This window comes from Mastacembelus armatus, chromosome 6 (assembly GCF_900324485.2).
Source record: "Mastacembelus armatus chromosome 6, fMasArm1.2, whole genome shotgun sequence".
Taxonomy (NCBI): Eukaryota; Metazoa; Chordata; class Actinopteri; order Synbranchiformes; family Mastacembelidae; genus Mastacembelus; species Mastacembelus armatus.
This window is the reverse complement of record NC_046638.1, coordinates 23,415,554-23,432,141: the sequence shown is the minus strand read 5'-3', so window position 1 is coordinate 23,432,141 and position 16,588 is coordinate 23,415,554. Positions and strand designations below refer to the sequence as shown.

At 39.8% G+C, this 16,588-nt stretch overlaps 3 protein-coding genes across 4 annotated transcripts; 1 reads left to right on the top strand and 2 right to left on the bottom strand.

The window, feature by feature from the left end:
- Nucleotides 1-230: 230 nt before the first annotated feature.
- Nucleotides 231-3,856, bottom strand: armc10 (armadillo repeat containing 10). Its single transcript, XM_026311262.2, has 6 exons — nt 3,335-3,856; nt 2,923-3,068; nt 2,600-2,734; nt 2,296-2,472; nt 2,033-2,104; nt 231-1,880 (listed from the first exon to the last, which is right to left on the bottom strand). Exons 1-6 carry the CDS (start codon nt 3,591-3,593, stop codon nt 1,629-1,631), a joined length of 1,041 nt encoding a protein of 346 aa, XP_026167047.1. The 5' UTR covers nt 3,594-3,856; the 3' UTR covers nt 231-1,628.
- Nucleotides 3,857-4,096: 240 nt separating this feature from the next.
- fbxl13 (F-box and leucine-rich repeat protein 13) lies at nt 4,097-16,320 on the top strand. 2 transcript variants are annotated; one of them, XM_026311259.1, is made up of 21 exons: nt 4,097-4,234; nt 4,419-4,525; nt 4,807-4,897; nt 5,035-5,102; nt 6,475-6,629; nt 6,947-7,056; nt 7,137-7,220; nt 7,787-7,882; nt 7,984-8,119; nt 11,413-11,465; nt 11,790-11,890; nt 12,344-12,473; nt 12,910-13,008; nt 13,154-13,274; nt 13,373-13,535; nt 13,640-13,759; nt 13,867-13,990; nt 14,080-14,160; nt 15,253-15,387; nt 15,488-15,651; nt 15,733-16,320. In XM_026311259.1, exons 1-21 carry the CDS (start codon nt 4,142-4,144, stop codon nt 15,836-15,838), a joined length of 2,337 nt encoding a protein of 778 aa, XP_026167044.1. In that variant the 5' UTR covers nt 4,097-4,141; the 3' UTR covers nt 15,839-16,320. The 2 variants fall into 2 exon arrangements, 1 of the variants encoding a protein (XP_026167044.1); XR_003295940.1 differs by lacking the exons at nt 15,488-15,651; nt 15,733-16,320 and having other exon boundaries at nt 14,080-15,048; nt 15,253-15,333.
- LOC113132874 (leucine-rich repeat-containing protein 17-like) lies at nt 8,299-15,666 on the bottom strand. Its single transcript, XM_026311260.2, has 7 exons — nt 15,571-15,666; nt 12,414-12,655; nt 10,926-11,081; nt 10,349-10,825; nt 9,995-10,209; nt 9,167-9,322; nt 8,299-8,723 (listed from the first exon to the last, which is right to left on the bottom strand). The coding sequence occupies exons 3-7, from the start codon at nt 11,042-11,044 to the stop codon at nt 8,299-8,301; spliced, it is 1,392 nt and encodes a 463-aa protein (XP_026167045.1). The 5' UTR covers nt 11,045-11,081; nt 12,414-12,655; nt 15,571-15,666.
- Nucleotides 16,321-16,588: the final 268 nt, after the last annotated feature.

The following is a 16,588-nucleotide window of genomic DNA, read 5'->3' as shown; positions in this document are numbered from 1 at the left end:
TTTAGATAAGCAGCTGTATGTTGTCTTCTGTAGCTGAAGGTGAAACAACTGGAAATGACTTGTGAAGTCTGACTTACAACCTGAGTGTGAAGTTTAACAGATTGAGTATAAATATTTAGTACTCAGGGAACTGCAGAAAATGTGTCCAGTGTAATATATTTGAGTGAGCATAAGTAAAGAGGTGTGTAAGTCATAGAGTATTTATTGAACCATTCAAACACACCAACATCTCATTCTGTAGGCAAAATGCAGACTACCTTTATTAAATAAATGTGATAATCTAGGACACAGTCAGCCTCCTGCTGTAAAACACATTGCCTGAGAGATCTAATTTAGGATCTGGGTAAAATAAGGTCAGTGTCCAAATCTCAAAAAGTGCAGCATTTCTATACACCTGGAAAAGCTCATGCCATAAATTCTTGCAATAAAAATCACATTCTGATATAACTGTGACATTCTCATGCACATATGACCACCGTCCAGTCAGCGTCGAGTCATGTTTACCAAGGTATCAAATGGGCCACTGCTCCAGTTTTCCAGTGCATAACTAAAAAAAGCAAAGTTTGCTTACCATTCAACTAATAATGCCATTCAACAGCTATTTTATGCTTAACATGATTCACATACAGTAATTATTGATATTATCATTATAATTATTACCAAGTCCTTTGTCCAAGGTCAGTAAATCCTACGCTTATTTTTAGGCTGCACATCAGTCCTTTTTGCTACAACTTCCTCCAGTTTTTCCCTGGGGGATGTGCAGTTATTTGTAGGCCAACACTAATACTACTTGGTTCAACCCATCCAGTCAGCTGTGACTGGTGAACCTTCAAAGTCGAGTTTACTCTGATGTATGAGACACCTGAATTCGTTCTTCCTAATGTGAAGCTCTTACTGCAGGAGTTGGAGCTTCAAAATCTTCCAACATGTAATAGAATCTCAGAAAATGGGGTCAAACTATTCTTAGCTTAACTTTTATCGCTAATAAAATCACATTCGCAAATAAAACAAACATGAAACATTTCGCTTTGGACTTTTAAATCCAACATGTTGATACAATAGCAAGAACTGAAGCTGTGGTACATTCATTCATTTCTTTGTATCTCCAAGGCATACTAAGGTGTGCAGAACAAACATTCTCCAGCTCTATGTCTGTATGATGAACTACAGAGGGGTACTAAAATGGGTCAAGCTGCACAGATTATACAGATATATTCTCTACAAAACTTTTTGGCAGTGGGTTTAGGTTTAGACATTTCAGCTTAGAAATATTTTTAAAGAAATTAGACGATCATCTCAGAAGAAACAACACTGTCGATCTTTGATGGAAAATAATCTATGAGAATGAGAATAAAACTTTAAGCAACATGAGTAAACAGGGAGAGGTCTCCTGAGTGAATGGATTCACTGCTGATCGATATTTGTAGTGTAAGTAACTGGTGGTCAGGAAAGACATGAAATAAATAATTTAGTTATGTCTAATAATATTGTTTTGGGGAATACTGTTGATATAGAGCATGACAGAGTATCCACAGGAGGCTACACAACCTGCTCTTCCGTAACAAATTGAAATTTACGGTGAAGGGGAACGACTTGAGGCCTTTGACCGGGAGTGTAGACATGGATGTTTATGTCAAGATACGAGACACCTGGGCCTGAATCTCTGCATCAGGGTGTGAAAGCAGGTGCACTAGTCTGCTGTGGAGCTGGGAGGATTCATCTAGCATAACACGGAAAAGACAATCCTGCTTCTGCCTCAGTTCGTCAGCAACCTGGGCTGAAGGTCTCCATGCCTTTAAGTTCCCTGCAAACATCAGCAGTCGTAAAAGCACAGCAGTGGTGGTTCGTGCATCAAACAGCAGGATGACAGAAGCAGGTGCCTGGGTCAAGAAACAGAAAATAACAATTGAAGGGTTTAACTACACCACACTTGAGCTGTGCTCCACTTCTGTTTGTTTTGATGACAACATGTAAACTACCCCAGTTATTTAATGAGGATGACAACATAAACTTTTCATCCTTCTATTCTTACCTGGGCTTGAACAATGTCATCTATCATATCTGGATTAGACGACAAATTCACAAGGACTTTCAAAGCCTGAACCTGAAACAAAAATTATAAGAGCTTAACATATGGATCGAACAGCGCTACCACTTGACTGGTTATTAAACATTTATCAGAGATATCCACAATGCCATATCATAACATGATTTAAGAATTCTTAAAAAAAAAGCCTAGGTTTCAGCAATCTGCTTATGGAAAAAGATCCCAACACATAGGCAAACTACACCAACCTGTAATGCTTCATTGCTCACAACAAGCAGAGACAGTAAAAGTGTAACTGAGTTTTTCAGCAAGTGTTGATGTTTGTCTGTCACTGAAAGGTTTGTCAAGAGCCTGAGAGCACCAAGCTGAGGTTCAGAATTCACTGGTGACATCTCAATCAGTTCCAGCACTTGCAGCACATAAACCTACAAGACAAGATGAGACTGTAAATGAAACATATCTTCTCCAAAAAGAACTGTCATGAGTGCATATACAGAAACATAAAGCAGAGAGATTCTATCAGTTATTCTTAACAAATATAGAACAACATACCTTTATTTGTTCCTGGTTTTGTATGTTCATACACAGATTGTTTAAAACATTCAGAGTCTGCACTCTGACCTCTGCTGTAGGATCAGAAAGAAAACTGGCTATCAGAGGAATCCCTTCAAATTCTCGTATCAGATTCTGAAAGGTAAGGAGAGCAGAAAAAAATACATTACATTTCCATGAAGAAATACAAAAACTTTGTGTGAGGTAATGGACAAAAAAGCTACACATTTTTTTACTATGTAATTTAAAGGATACACTCAGATTTCTCAGGCAAGAATACAATTAGTAGCAACCTCACTTCTAGTTTTCTACACTTACAGTACCTGATTCACAGTAAAGGCAGCAGCATTTCCTAGTGTAAGCAGGATCTTACACCTGTCAGATGAACTATTGCTGGTCTGCAGACATGCAAGTAACATTCTCAGGTGTTGTGGCTCCAGGTTTCCAGGCGACTGATGGATAATATCCCCTGTAGAACATAGGAAGCATTTAAACCTACATTTACTTATACTTTGTCATATGTTTGCAATGAATTACAGAATTACAGCCCAGCTATAGTTAATACAAATGTTCATCAAGGGCTCGATGTTATCACAATCAGGGTACTCCTATGGGTGCTATGAAGAAGTGTTTACATACAGGATATTTTGACCAATCATCTTGACATATTCACTTTGGTACGCCAGATTAGATACGCTATAGACTGTGAATGGTGTCCAGCTCTGTGGTGCTCACCTGATGCCACATCCACGGGTCTTGGGCAGACAACATCCAGTCCAGACACTTTGGCTAAGAGGCTCCCCGGCTTTAAGATAACTTCACTGGACTGACTGCTCCTCACACCAGGACCTTCACTGCTGGCAATTTTCTTGTTTTTCTTTAAGCTTCCTCCGCTCAGAAGTTTGTATATCCCGTACGAAGCTCCAGCTCCGGCAACTATTCCGAGCAGCGCCTTCATGTTGCTGAGCCTGGGAGTCATGCTGCCATCTCCCATGCTGCCTTGGCTTTAGCTCGGCTAGCTAACGTTAGCTAGCTAACGTCAATCTACAGTCAAATGTGTGTACCAGCTACGTATCCCAGCTCATTAGTTAGCTAGCACTGACGGCGACCTATGGAAACCAACACAAAACATACACCAACTAATCCGAACAGCTTCATTGTGTTGTAAACTGCGAAGTTTGCTAACAACCACAGTTGTCAACAATATAGGGGAATGACGTATTTTTGTCGCATCAACCCGGCTACCTCCACAAAAAGCCAGTGGGACTCTCCTTTGGCTTGTTCAGCGAGACAATACCCATAAACGAACCCACTTTATGTTTTTTGAAGCCTAAATACCATCAACACAAGTGAAAAGCTGCCGGTAGACGATAAACGGACTATCCACGGTCACATAACTTCAACGTCACCAACGCTGAACGTCATTAGTTTTATTCGTTACCAGGCAACGATAAATGACCGGAAACGCTGATTAGACCTAAACTGAACTACCGAAATAACGAGTTGATTTGATAACGTTACGGTAATTACAGGAGTTTGCAAATGTGTCCAAAACAAGATCATATGGCTGTGCCAAACACGGGACCTGTTTTAAAAGAGTGTGAATGGAAACACTGCCTCCCACAAATATATAAGGTAGGTAGAACTATATTTAGCTAAAAGGGTAACTAGAGCTAGTTAACTGATGCTAACGTTACAGATATAAGTTTCGGCTAGCTAATAGTTAATACAAACTTAGTTCACTTTATGTGACTATTGACTATGTATGTGGCCACTGTCAGAAACCATTACTTTTTTGTTTGTTTGTTTTTACCAACAGACCCTCTTGGCAGCGTCTTGCCTGTCATGTCCCAGCGAGCCGATACAGTTTCTGAAAAACACTCTCATGGCTTTACAAGGACATGTAAATCTTCAGGATGTTGACTGGTAGTTATTCTTCCAATGAACACTCGGTGGCGCAATTTCTCAAGTTTCCTTTTAACTCCTGGGAGTGAAAGTCATGGTAGACTACCAAATCCTGAGGGAAAATTTAAATTCATGTTTTTCTTTAGTTACTTTTCATATTTTAACCTAAAATGTACTTTACATAGAGGGGAGGATTGCGCACAACAAACTAAACTGAAAAACATTTAAATATAAATGCAAATTAATTCGAGGTATTGTATGTTTTGGATATCACCTTTTTTTGTCTTTTTTTTTTTTTTTAGGAACGGGTTTGTTGCTAATGCAGAACAATGCAATGCCACAACCTCCCACACATGTAGGGCTGCGGTCTCTGTGGATCCAGATGACAACATGGTACCGTTTGGATTAGTAGTGCACATGCCACTGAGTTCTGTCAAGTTGAATCTGAGATTTTCCAGACAAATTACACAGTAATTGATAGTTCAGTTTTGAAGTTTTTATAATAATTGCTTTCCTATATTTCTTTTTAGCTGTCCTTTAGTGCGTTCAAGAAGGCCTACTCTTGTTACTGGAAAAATTTAATCAGCTCTTGTTTCAGGTAGGCCTGATGATCAGCCTGTGAGGGTTTGATTAATCACTCAAGGACTTCTTGAGGAAAAGGAGAAAGAGAAAAAAGCTCAGTGTTTGAGCAGTTATGTATTTGAAATGATTTTATTTTAGCTGAACAAGGTTGAAATTAAAGTTCAGAACTAACATCCCACAGAGGTCTCTGAAATATCAAACTGCAGTGCATGAATCAACATCTTTTTACTTCTGACATATTGAAGTTTACTCTACTGGGGACTGTGGGAGGAGGAATCTGCTTTTTCGTGTTGCCACAAATTTTCCAGCCAGGGAATAAGCTTGCAGGCAGCAGTGTGTGCCATGTGTGCCATGTTCCTGGGCTCTCTATAGTGATTGTTCTCTTCTGTACATTGTTTTTTTTTTATTGAGGGTGTGAAGATGGCCGGCTCTGGTGGCAATCGCAAGCTATCATTTAGAGAAATGCCTGTAGTAGGTTTGTAATAGCATGTATATCACCATTTGAAAACATTAGAGATTATGTTATCCACAGTTCAATTTGGCAATGATTTCTGTGGGTTGACAGGTGATGCAGTTACATGGTCACTTAAAGATTAATGTGTAAAATTTGAAAGATTTAGCGACATCAGGTGGTGAGATTGCAAAAAACAAGCTTCTTAGCACCCCTTACTGCCCACTGCCCCATTTCCAGACTCGAGAGAGGGTATGGCAGCCGTCACTTTTAAAACAAAATGCGATTCCATGTATAGTGCCAGTTTTTGGTTCATCTGTTCTGGGCTACTGTAGATACATGGTGGTGCAACATGGCTGCCTCTATGAAAGGAGACCCAGTCTCTATTCTCTATGAAGGTTTAAAAGGCTCATTCTAAGATTAACCTATTTAGGTACCTTTTAAATGCAGCTCCACAACAAGTTAGAAAGAAAAAGTAACATAGGACAAATTTCACCAAAAAACACTTGCATTTCATTTGCCGAATGAAAGGTACATAGCAGTGAGTGATCAATATAGCTGTTAAAATATTCATCATACCAAGCGAGAGTGACTCAGATGGAGCACATTGCAGACATTTGACCCAAGTGAATGAAAGACATGAATGTTTTCACAGGATAGGTGTTGACAAGTGGGCGAGTTTATGCAGATATCATATTTCTGCTCTCCACTACATATTGTCAGTCTATCATCTCTGCCACTGACCTTTTATCTGAATGTTTACACCTGCTTCAGTTGAATAAACAAATTTAAGATAAAATAATGTTTAGACCTAATCCATGAATACCATTTCAGTGTTATTGATTGCAGTGCTTTTTGAGTAAACATAGGTCCTGACAACCTTTCTCTGCACCTGTCCACTGAATTAATGATGAGCTGTATTCGCTGTTGGGTACAGGAAGTGGAAGAGGTTCACAGTGCAGAGCAAGAGAGATACTATAGCACTGACTCTAAAGATGGACATGACAAAGAAGCACTTTGAGAGGCAATGCCAGCGGGTTGCACTCACAAAATGGCTGAAAAGTGTAAAATTACAGAAGAAAACACGAACTGGTAGGTGACCATATATGTTTTTCTGAGTGAAATAGTCATTTATGTTATGTGTGCCTAACTAATGTGAATTGAATGTTTTTGCAAGCTCAGTATACAGCCAGAGAAAACATGCACTGTGGTTTTAGAAAAGTGTCCAAAACTTTCCTGACACTCTTCCAGTCTCCCCCACTGTATACACCCACTCCTGTGACTCACTTTGTCCCCCATTTCAAAGCTAATTTGTCCTTCAGATACAACATAATCTTACTTTGTGGTCATAATATTATTATGTTAAAAAACAAACATTTAAAACAAGATTTTCTTTTCTCTCAACTTAGCTGGTATCATGAAACTTGAGAGCCTTATAAATGCTGGCCGTCTTAAACGCATTGTAGGTGCATGGAGTAATGTTGTAAAGGACTCAAAGAGGACAAAGGAGTACTTTAAGGTATCCTTTAGTGTGGAATTTTACAATTTTACATTTTTTAACCTTGTCATATATAGTGTTTTTTTGTATGCATCTTGTAGAGATTGAAACTTGGTAACAAAGACCAGCAGATTGGAGAGGGATATGATGGACTCTCGTTGCTCCCTATCAGCCTCTCATTGAAGGTAGTTGTTTGTAAATCTCATATGATTCCTGTACTGCATTCACTCAGACAGTTTTTACATGTTTTCCTGAATAAACCTGATTTCTTCACACACAAACTGGTGATGGCCCTGGACTTAAAGTTGAAGCAGCATCACTTCACTGTTCTCTAAGAAAGTGGACGTTCTGTAAATATTGTCCCAGCCTGTAACTGATTGAAGTCAGAGGCAGTTCATTATGCTCCAGCGAGCCTATTGCACATTATCACAGAAAGGGCATGTTTATGAGACTCACCTGATCTGTTGCTTTATTTAGGTTTATGCATACTGATGTTTTTGTAGACCTTTTGTAATTGGTAAGTACTTAGTAGAAGTGACAGGGAAAACCTCTGTGGATGTCTTTTCATCCCCTTGCCTATAGCCAAACATTTGAAAGAACACATATTGTATAGTTTTTAATGAAAACTATGCTATAAAGTACTCAGGTTTTACCCAGATAAATAGAGTTTCATATGTCTACCTTCTTTCATGTGACACTATTTTAAATGATCACATAGGTTATTAAATTGTTTGTTTGGTTTTTTTTGCAGATTTTGCAATACCTACAGTTACGAGACTGGCTGACCTGTGCTGAGGTGTGTTGTACATGGAAAGCCATCATTCAGTCAGGCAAACTGTGGAGTCAGGTCTGCACAGGGTTTGATTTGTGTGTTTAATTCAGATTTGTGTTTAATTATCAGATGTCAAATGTTCATATCAAATGTTTCCTATTGTTTATCCTTGTTAGATCAACTTCTCTGTGGAGAAGGACTGGATAACAGACAGCACAATGAAGCGGATTCTGCAGAACTACCGTCCATTTGTGATCCATCTTAACCTGCGTGGCTGCACGTCCCTGAAATGGCCCAGCTTGAAATGTATCAGTGGGTAGCACAGTAAGAATTAGTCAAAACAGTCAGTTATTTGACAAATCTTATATTTGATTATACAACACTGACAAAACATGAAAGAAAAGCATTTTCTCCATCTGATACAGACTGTTTTATGGTATTGAAAAGAAAGGAAAACCAAGAGCCTTTTTAAAGTCAAAGTTTCACTGGAATCAGGACAGTCTGATGATGTGGTATTTCTGTGGTGCTCTCAAGTGGCTTGGCTCCAGCTCCTCCTCCAGCTCTCCCTGGGCTTCCATCTCTGTGTTCCAAAGTTCAGGGTCCATTTCCTCTTGATCTGCTCTGCTGTGCTGTCTGTCCTTTGGGCACTCTCTGTTGTAGGCATGCACATACTTCTCCACACTCTCCCCAACATGTTCAGGAGGGGAGTGACACAGCAGGCCAGAGTGCATCACCCCTGGGTGCAGATGTAGCCAGTACACCATGTAGTGGATGCTATAGTCACACACCCAGGGGTTTCCTCCCAGTTTAAGCTTTGACAGAAAGTAAAGGTCTTCAAGAACCCCATACTGGAAAAAATGTAGGTTGTTGTCAGACAGATCCAGCTCATGGAGGTACAGGAGCCCAAACAGGGAAGCTTTGAGAGAGAAGAGAAATGACTATAGTATATGAGTATAGTAAGTATCCTTTTTTGCCTCCCACAGTTTAAATAGTTTATTAATAGCCAAGGAAAGTGGTGCAGCCAAACTCTGATAGGAATGTGAATGTTTGTGTTTGCATCACTTAAGCACAGGTCGCCAATTTATGTCTGTAACACCCTCAGCTTTCCCCACTGTAAATACAACTAATGCTGTAAACACAAAGATGGCAGTGTGCCTGCTGTTTTGATGGAGAAAATGAGAAACAGAAGTCAGTTGAGGTTGCATAATATCTTCACAATCGTTTGACTTTCAATATGTTATCTGTCAGCCAAAGCAAAACAGCACTTTCATTGGTAACTGGAGATTAGGCACATCTTGTAATATTTACTGACTATGATGAATAGATATGCAGCAATAATAACACATGTAAACGTTTTACCTGTGTCTATGCGCTCCATGCTGTTACTACTGAGGTTAAGGGTTCTGAGGCTTCTTGCACCTTGGAAATCTCTGGCTTTGAGATGACGAATTGAATTATGAGACAGATCCACATGAACAACATCTTCTGGAATACCTGTGGGCACCTCAGTTAAACCTGAACATAGAAAGGCAGGCGTTAGTTAAGATGTGTATTAAATATTCATGATCATATTACTTCTGCCAAAAAATATCATAGCTTCATATATTAATGCTCAGTATTTATTTTATTTATTAATTAGAATAATAAATTTTTCATTTATACCATGGATTCAAATTGAATTTTCAAGTTCAGTAGCTGACAAATTGGTGCAGACAGATTCATGCTCTGCCATAACCTTAATTTGATATCATAGTCCAGGCCTCCTGCCATTAGGATGCAAAAAGTAGAAACATTTGTTTTAGTCTATTCTTAGACAAGTTTAAAATGCTTTTGCAAGGACTTATTCTGATGTATGAGCCAAACTATGTTTAACTGATGCTTTTCGAGTTGTTTATAGAAAACAAATGACTATAACATCAGTCAGTTATTAAGGAAATGATATAACATTAAAATAGAAAACACCTGCCAGACCAGATGTAATCCAATTCTTTGTCTGACCCTGAAAATCTGTAGATGACTGGAGGTTATACCTCAGAATTTAAACATGAGTACACATGCTCCCTGACATCCTACTTTAGATGTTTTTTTCATAACCTCTCTTTGTTGCATAACATGTTCTGAAAACATAGTGAGGCTCATTGTAGGATACATTAATCAAACTGATGTACATAAATAGTGATTGTGGACCTTGTTTACTGCAGTTCATCCGTATCTGGGGGAAAATGTAAGTATGGCAAAAAGTGGTGGCATCTGGTTTGGTGCGGAGTGGACTGGGCTCCACTGGGTATTTGGGATCTGTTTGGTCATCCTGTGTGTTGCTGGTTGGGTCCCATTCTTTACAAAGTAACTCAGGGTCAATCTTCTTCAGTTTTATGCCTTTTAGTCTGATGGGCTCTGCACACCTAGCAGAGGAAATACAGTTAGGTCATGGATAAATCAAATGTGATTTTAGGAGGCACTTTGTTAGTCTTATTAGGCTTGGTTGTTATGCTCAGTAATATCCTGTACACATGTGGAATCATACTAAATGGAATTAGTCACCTGGCGTGAGTTCCTAGATTACGGTTGCTTGGGACCTGAAGGGTGCGTATGAGACTATCCATAGGGCAGAGACAATTCCAAGGATTATCATATAAACGCAGGTAGCGTAGGTTTGGCAGTGGAATAAGGGCCTCCTCACTAAGTGTTTCCAGGTGATTGTGCTGCAGCAGCAGGGTTGTAAGGTGTGTCAGACCCTGGAAGGCCCCTTCCTCCACTGAGGAGATCTGGTTCTGCTGCAGGTCAATGCTGGTTAAACTCTTATAGCCCAAGAAACCCCCATCACGAAGAACTCTGATCCTGTTACGTGCCAAAAGGAAGTGCTTGGGCTCTTTAGCCCAGGTCTGTGATGAGGGAATGTAGGTAAGACGTTGATCTTGACAGTCCACAAAAACGTCTCCAGATTCTGTCGACTCTAAGCAGTCAGGTGACACAAGCCTGGAGGGGCCTGTCCTATTGTGGCGCCCAGCTCCTCTTGCCCTGACATGGATTCAGACAAAAAAAATATGTCATGGCTTGTTGTTGTCTGTATGGTCATTAGAATCTGAGAAAAATGGACTGAACAAGAGCAAATCCATACCTGTGCTGTGTGAGTTTTTGTCGTGCTGCCCTGAGGCCTCTGCCCCTCCCCGGTCTTTTCATCTCAGTGCAAGGGAGCAGGAGGAGCAGAGAGGCCATGAAAAGAGAGGCCACATGCATCCTGAGCCTGCAGGGATTGCCTTTTGAGTAACTAGAGCTGGAGCAGAAAATTTGGTTGAAAGTCTTATGAACACATGCTTGAAAACAGAAACACTTGTTCAAAGGGCAACAGTAACGTTGATTGAACACAGCTCCTGCAAACCCTGCAAATAGAACCAGCACATTATGTAAGACACAGGAGCTACTAGGATTGTATATACAAAATGAAACAAAGCAGAATATGATGACACGTTATGTTGTTCCTTACTTATTGTCATATATTACTTTGTTTTATCACAGTGTGCATGTAATAATAACAAAACTTACAAAAATGTAGATTGACCAATTATGTGTGTGCTTTTTTCTCTCTGTGCATTTTGTTTTTTCAGGTGAATGCAGAAATCTCCAGGAGCTCAATGTGTCAGAGTGTTTTAATGTTACAGTAAGTCAAATATTGTCTCCTAATAATGCATTCATCTTTATACCACGTCTGTTGCATTACTGTTTATGCTATTTTCTAAGGTTTTTAGTAACAACTAGATATTTGTCTGAGAATTCACTGCATTTGTCTGGCAAAGTGCCCTTCAGTGTTCATCAATATGATTATCATTGTTGCAGACAGTAGGTCATAAATAAGAGCAACATCACATTTGTTTAATGTTCTTTTACTCTGTTTTACTCATTTTAATATTTACATATAATGGATTCAATTGTATATAAACCAAGTTGAACTTGAGATAACATTTCAACCTGTGCTCTTTAACAGGATATGATGGTTCAGAAGATTGTTGAGGGCTGTCCCTGTCTGCTCTACTTGAACCTTTCTTGCACACTTATAACAAACCAAACTCTAAAAGAACTGTCCAGGTAAACTGTCCACACTAGATTAGATGTGTACTTTAACTATGGTTCAACACACTTTCTTGCATGATGCTTCTTTTTCTGGCCATGTGATTTGTGATACTCAAGTATATAAATATAACTCGATTTCACCTTAGTTCCCAGAAATGTCCCGGTTCCTATTTGTCCATTGTGCAGCCCACTGTTGGCTTGTATTTCATGTATGAAAACAGTGTGGTCAGTGTCAAATGATTTAGAGGAACAGATCTGGCACACACAACATAAATGCGGTGCGGCTACACAGATAAGACTTTAGGGTTGGACTGCTTTCTGTGTCTAGCTGTAGCACTATGCAAAATATTTCACAATCTATCATGCAAAAATTAGAAGTTATATTTTGTGTTTTGCTAAAAACAACCCACTGTAAGCTTAAACACAAAATATTTGTATGTTACTAACTAATCTGTTACTTTTGCAAAGGAACTGTCTCAACCTTCAATACCTGAGTCTGGCTTACTGCTGCAGATTCACAGATAAAGGCTTTCTGTACCTGACCACAGGAAAAGGCTGCCACAATCTCCTCCACCTCAACCTGTCTGGCTGTACTCAGGTCCGTTGGTATTCTCCCAGTTTGGTATAGACTGGACGCTGCTTTTTGCCTTCTGAGTATTTAGTGTTCAATTGTCCTTAGATAAATCCAGTCCCTGTTCTCTGTTTGCACGTGTTTCCTCTTGTTTCTGGCTGTACACTGGGCCTGTACTCAGGCAGGGCTCCCAACGAATGCACAAGGATCTGAAGGAGAGAAAGAGTGAAAGGAAGTTATGGCCAAGTGGAGGGTTGGGTTTATACAATCATCTCTGGCCCACGCACTCACCATGCGCACACTTCAGAACATAAGACACATTTTGCTCTAGGAATGTGTATTAGCTTGGTTCCAGATGTATGGTTTCACTTTATGGGTCCTTGGAAATGTGAGAAGTGAGGAAAAACTGGATCCAGGAGAATGATTCAAATTCCAACACATATTTTCCTGTCTATCCTCCCAGATGACAGTTCATGGGTTCAAATATATTTCAGCCGGATGCCCGACACTCAAAGAGATTGTGATCAATGACATGCCCACACTGTCAGATAGCTGTGTCTTGGTAAGTATGTTCAGCATCACTGCTCCGTAATGTAACGTTAACTATTCACAAAAAGTAGCTTCATGAACTCTTGCATTTTTTCTTACCTAAGCACTCTTTATCTCTCACAGAGAGAAAGGTTTTGATTCTTAGTCTTCTTCAACAGGCTCTGCTTGCCAAGTGTCACTGTCTCACTGCCATTTCTCTTTTGGATGCTCCTCATCTTTCTGACATTGCATTTAAAGCCATTGCTGAAGTAGCCAAACTTAAGACTTTTAGCACAGAGGGTGAGATGCATCTCGCAGCCTTTATTGCCATATACACATGAAACGACATAACGCTGCTCCAGGTTTACTGTCTAACCTACACACCACGTGTTCTTTAGGTAACAGCCAGTTGTCAGACGACAGCTGGGAGGCCCTGTGCAGCAGCTCTGAAGGCCTTCACAGACTCCATGCTGCAAAATCCCCCAGAATGACTGACGCCAGCTTTAAATCTGTGGCCACCCTTAAGAACCTGAAATACCTGGACATCTCATTTTGCAACAAGTGTGTGCGTTTGTAATTGCTGAAGTCTGTCACACTTTCAACTTTAGACGCTGTGCTTTGTCATTAAATTACATGATGTAATGTGTTTAGTGTTTGTTTTTCAGGGTGAGTGATGTTGGGATCCAGTACTTGACTGAAGGCTCCTCAGTCACCAAATTGCAAGAGTTGAATATCAGTCACTGCAGCCACATCACTGACATCTCTATCATGAGGATTGGACAGAGGTTTATAGTATGACTTCACACACACATTCATACAAACACCTTGATTATATCAGTAGTAGCTCTTTTGTGTTTTGTGCATTTATATGCGTGTGTTCACAATTTATCAGGTTGTGTAAACTGTACCATCTCAATATAAGTTACTGTCAAAGACTGACTGACATGAGTCTGGAGTGGCTGAGTGGCAGCTCCATCTGCTCTCTGGATATCAGTGGTTGCAACATTCAGGATCAGGTGCTGTTTGTTTTTACACTCACACATGTTTTTACAAGAAAACTTGTACTTGTTGTGAACAGTCTGTAACTTGGCATCTTAATTTTTAGGGTCTGGCTGCTGTCGAGAGAATTCGCTTGAGGAAGTTAGTTCTTGCTGAGTGTGTCTACATCACAGATGTTGGCATAGAGGTACAGGAAATAGTTCGAATTTCAACACATGACCAGATGTGGAATTTTTATAGCAAAGTCTGCCAGGACACTTGTACCCAAAGCATTTCTTGGTAAGACAGTTGGTTACTGTTGGTTACCCCGATCCCAGGCCTGGGATAAGTTTCCAGATGTATTACAAAATTGAATTATCACAGCGACTATAGTTTCTTAATGTTTAACAACAGTAGAAATATTGGAAAAACGCTAGTTCTTTACATTTTCTGTCGTGTTACTTCGTACATGTACTGAAACTTCAAGTATTGCATGTCGTTTTTTTCATTAGAATCCAGGTAACATAGTGCATCCATGTTTTAGTCCAAAAGACGTATTATCCCTGAGTAAATCCATAAAACCATCGTCCTCCTCATGAAACGTTTTAATCCGGTTCGTTTTACGGTCGATATCGCCGTTTATTCAATAAAGATTGACAAAGCAAGCTTATGTGAATCACACGAACCCTCAATCAAACATGGTTAGTTACTTTTTATAGCGTAACTAAGCATAAAACCAATAGGAATCACCACTGAGAGCAAATCCCACCAGGGGGATAGGACAAGTTCTAGTGGAAGTAGAACCAGCCAGTCGCCTTGTTTGTCAATGATGACTGACGTATCTTGTAGCCAATGAAACGCCCTTTCCAGCAACATATCACACTGTATAGCCGACAAAGGGTAAGGGGGATTTAAACGGCCCCCACCGCTACAGTAAGTTGCCTTGACAACGGTGGGCACGCAGCGAACGAACCAAGGGGTGGGGGTCATATTTCATATTGTACAGCGTGCAATAATAAACTGGAAAGCTTTTCCTTCAAATGACACCAAGGTCATTAACCCTTGAAATGTGAAGACAACAGTTACTTTAATTTGGGTATGTGTTGTTCGGCCGTGTGCCGAAAAAGGGGCGGGGTAGCTAACAGGAGGCCATCACAGCTATTTTTTCACTGTTATAAACAGATATGAACAGTACCATGTTGTTGTTGTACCATGTACATGGCCTCATTTTATCCAATTTCTTAATACTCCCCATATAAAAACAAATCTCTGTCATTTCCTGTGTTCCTCCTGAGGACAGAAGCTGTGCAAGAATGTGAGAGATCTGGAACATGTTGATGTCTCTTACTGTGTCGGTCTGTCTGACTCGTCCATCAGAGCCATTTCATTTTACTGCAGAGGTTTGGTCACATTGCGAATGGCAGGTTGCCCAAAGGTAAACACACATTGACACAACCATTAAAGCTTTTATATATTCCCCATCTGAAGTCAATTATACCGGACATTTTCTATTTTTACTCTTCTGTCCTGCCTAGATGACAGATATAGCGGTCCAGTATCTGACCAGTGGATCTCAGTACCTGCGAGAGCTTGATGTGAGTGGCTGTGTTCTACTCACGGATCGTGCACTTCGACACTTAGAAAGGATCTGCCCTCCACTCTGCTCCATCTCAATGGCTTGCTGCAGCAGCATCACCAAGTAAGACATGAACTTAGAGGAGTATCACACAGTTAAAGTCCTGCATGAGAGCTAGTGACTAGTGAGTGTGTTTTCCCACAGGGTGGCCGCCTTAAAGCTGCAGCCACGTGTGGAGTACTGGGAGCACAGCAATGACGACCCTTCGCACTGGTTTGGATACAGCGTGGGAAACATTACATATGAGTAGTGACTGAATAGTGACTGATGACACCTGGGAAGTGGTGGAGTAGCATTCAGTGATGACAAGTAGTGAGAACATAAGTAACTCATGACTTCCTAAAAACAGACACCTAAGTAACAGGTACAGATTTCTGACAATCACGTAATCACAGCAGCCATCACTAAATTATTTGCTTTATATCAAAATGTATTCACAGCATTTTCAACAAAACATTTGTGAAAATCTACACAAATCACTACTTAAAGTCATTAGGTTGAACTTTTTTCTCTGTACTCGACCTGGCTGGCATATTGTAACACTGACATGTTACTGAGAAATGTCCTGTTATGTTTTGTGTTTCGTCACCTTTTGTTTCTTCATAAATTGTTACCTGTTGTTTTGACACTTCAAGGCTCTAGTGCTTTTCTACCAGTCAATTTAAAGATATAATTTACATGATTTCCTCAGTTTGTGGTCCTTTGTTGTTCACGTTTTATAGTGATTATCTCTTTTCTTTACCACATGTTCTACACAGCCAACCACAGAAAAGTGTAGCACTTTATCTCATTTTTAAATTTGACTTTTTCCTTTAAAACAATGTTTTTTTCATTTATGCAGTTTAAATTAAATTAAATTTTTTTGAAATCTTGATATTTTAAATTTGTGATTGCTTTTCTACTGAAATCTAACTCGTCAGGTGTTGTTTGTCTTTATGTGAGCCGTTGAATGTCAACCATGTAAGAATAACCAGGGAGAACCAGACTTTCTGCTTTATGC

Bases quoted from the DNA above. Each gene is read 5' to 3' on its own strand.
- armc10 (XM_026311262.2), bottom strand. From the start codon at position 3,593: ATGGGAGATGGCAGCATGACTCCCAGGCTCAGCAACATGAAGGCGCTG. The intron at 2,105-2,295 runs GTTGGTGTAGTT...TTTTTGTTTCAG, and splicing joins TGAGCAATGAAGCATTACAG to GTTCAGGCTTTGAAAGTCCT. The intron at 1,881-2,032 runs GTAAGAATAGAA...TTCTTGACCCAG, and splicing joins ATGACATTGTTCAAGCCCAG to GCACCTGCTTCTGTCATCCT.
- fbxl13 (XM_026311259.1), top strand. From the start codon at position 4,142: ATGTGTCCAAAACAAGATCATATGGCTGTGCCAAACACGGGACCTGTT. The intron at 6,630-6,946 runs GTAGGTGACCAT...CTCTCAACTTAG, and splicing joins ACAGAAGAAAACACGAACTG to CTGGTATCATGAAACTTGAG. The intron at 13,275-13,372 runs GTGAGATGCATC...CGTGTTCTTTAG, and splicing joins TAAGACTTTTAGCACAGAGG to GTAACAGCCAGTTGTCAGAC.
- LOC113132874 (XM_026311260.2), bottom strand. From the start codon at position 11,044: ATGCATGTGGCCTCTCTTTTCATGGCCTCTCTGCTCCTCCTGCTCCCT. The intron at 10,826-10,925 runs GTATGGATTTGC...AATCCATGTCAG, and splicing joins CAAAAACTCACACAGCACAG to GGCAAGAGGAGCTGGGCGCC. The intron at 10,210-10,348 runs GTGACTAATTCC...TTCCTCTGCTAG, and splicing joins AATCTAGGAACTCACGCCAG to GTGTGCAGAGCCCATCAGAC.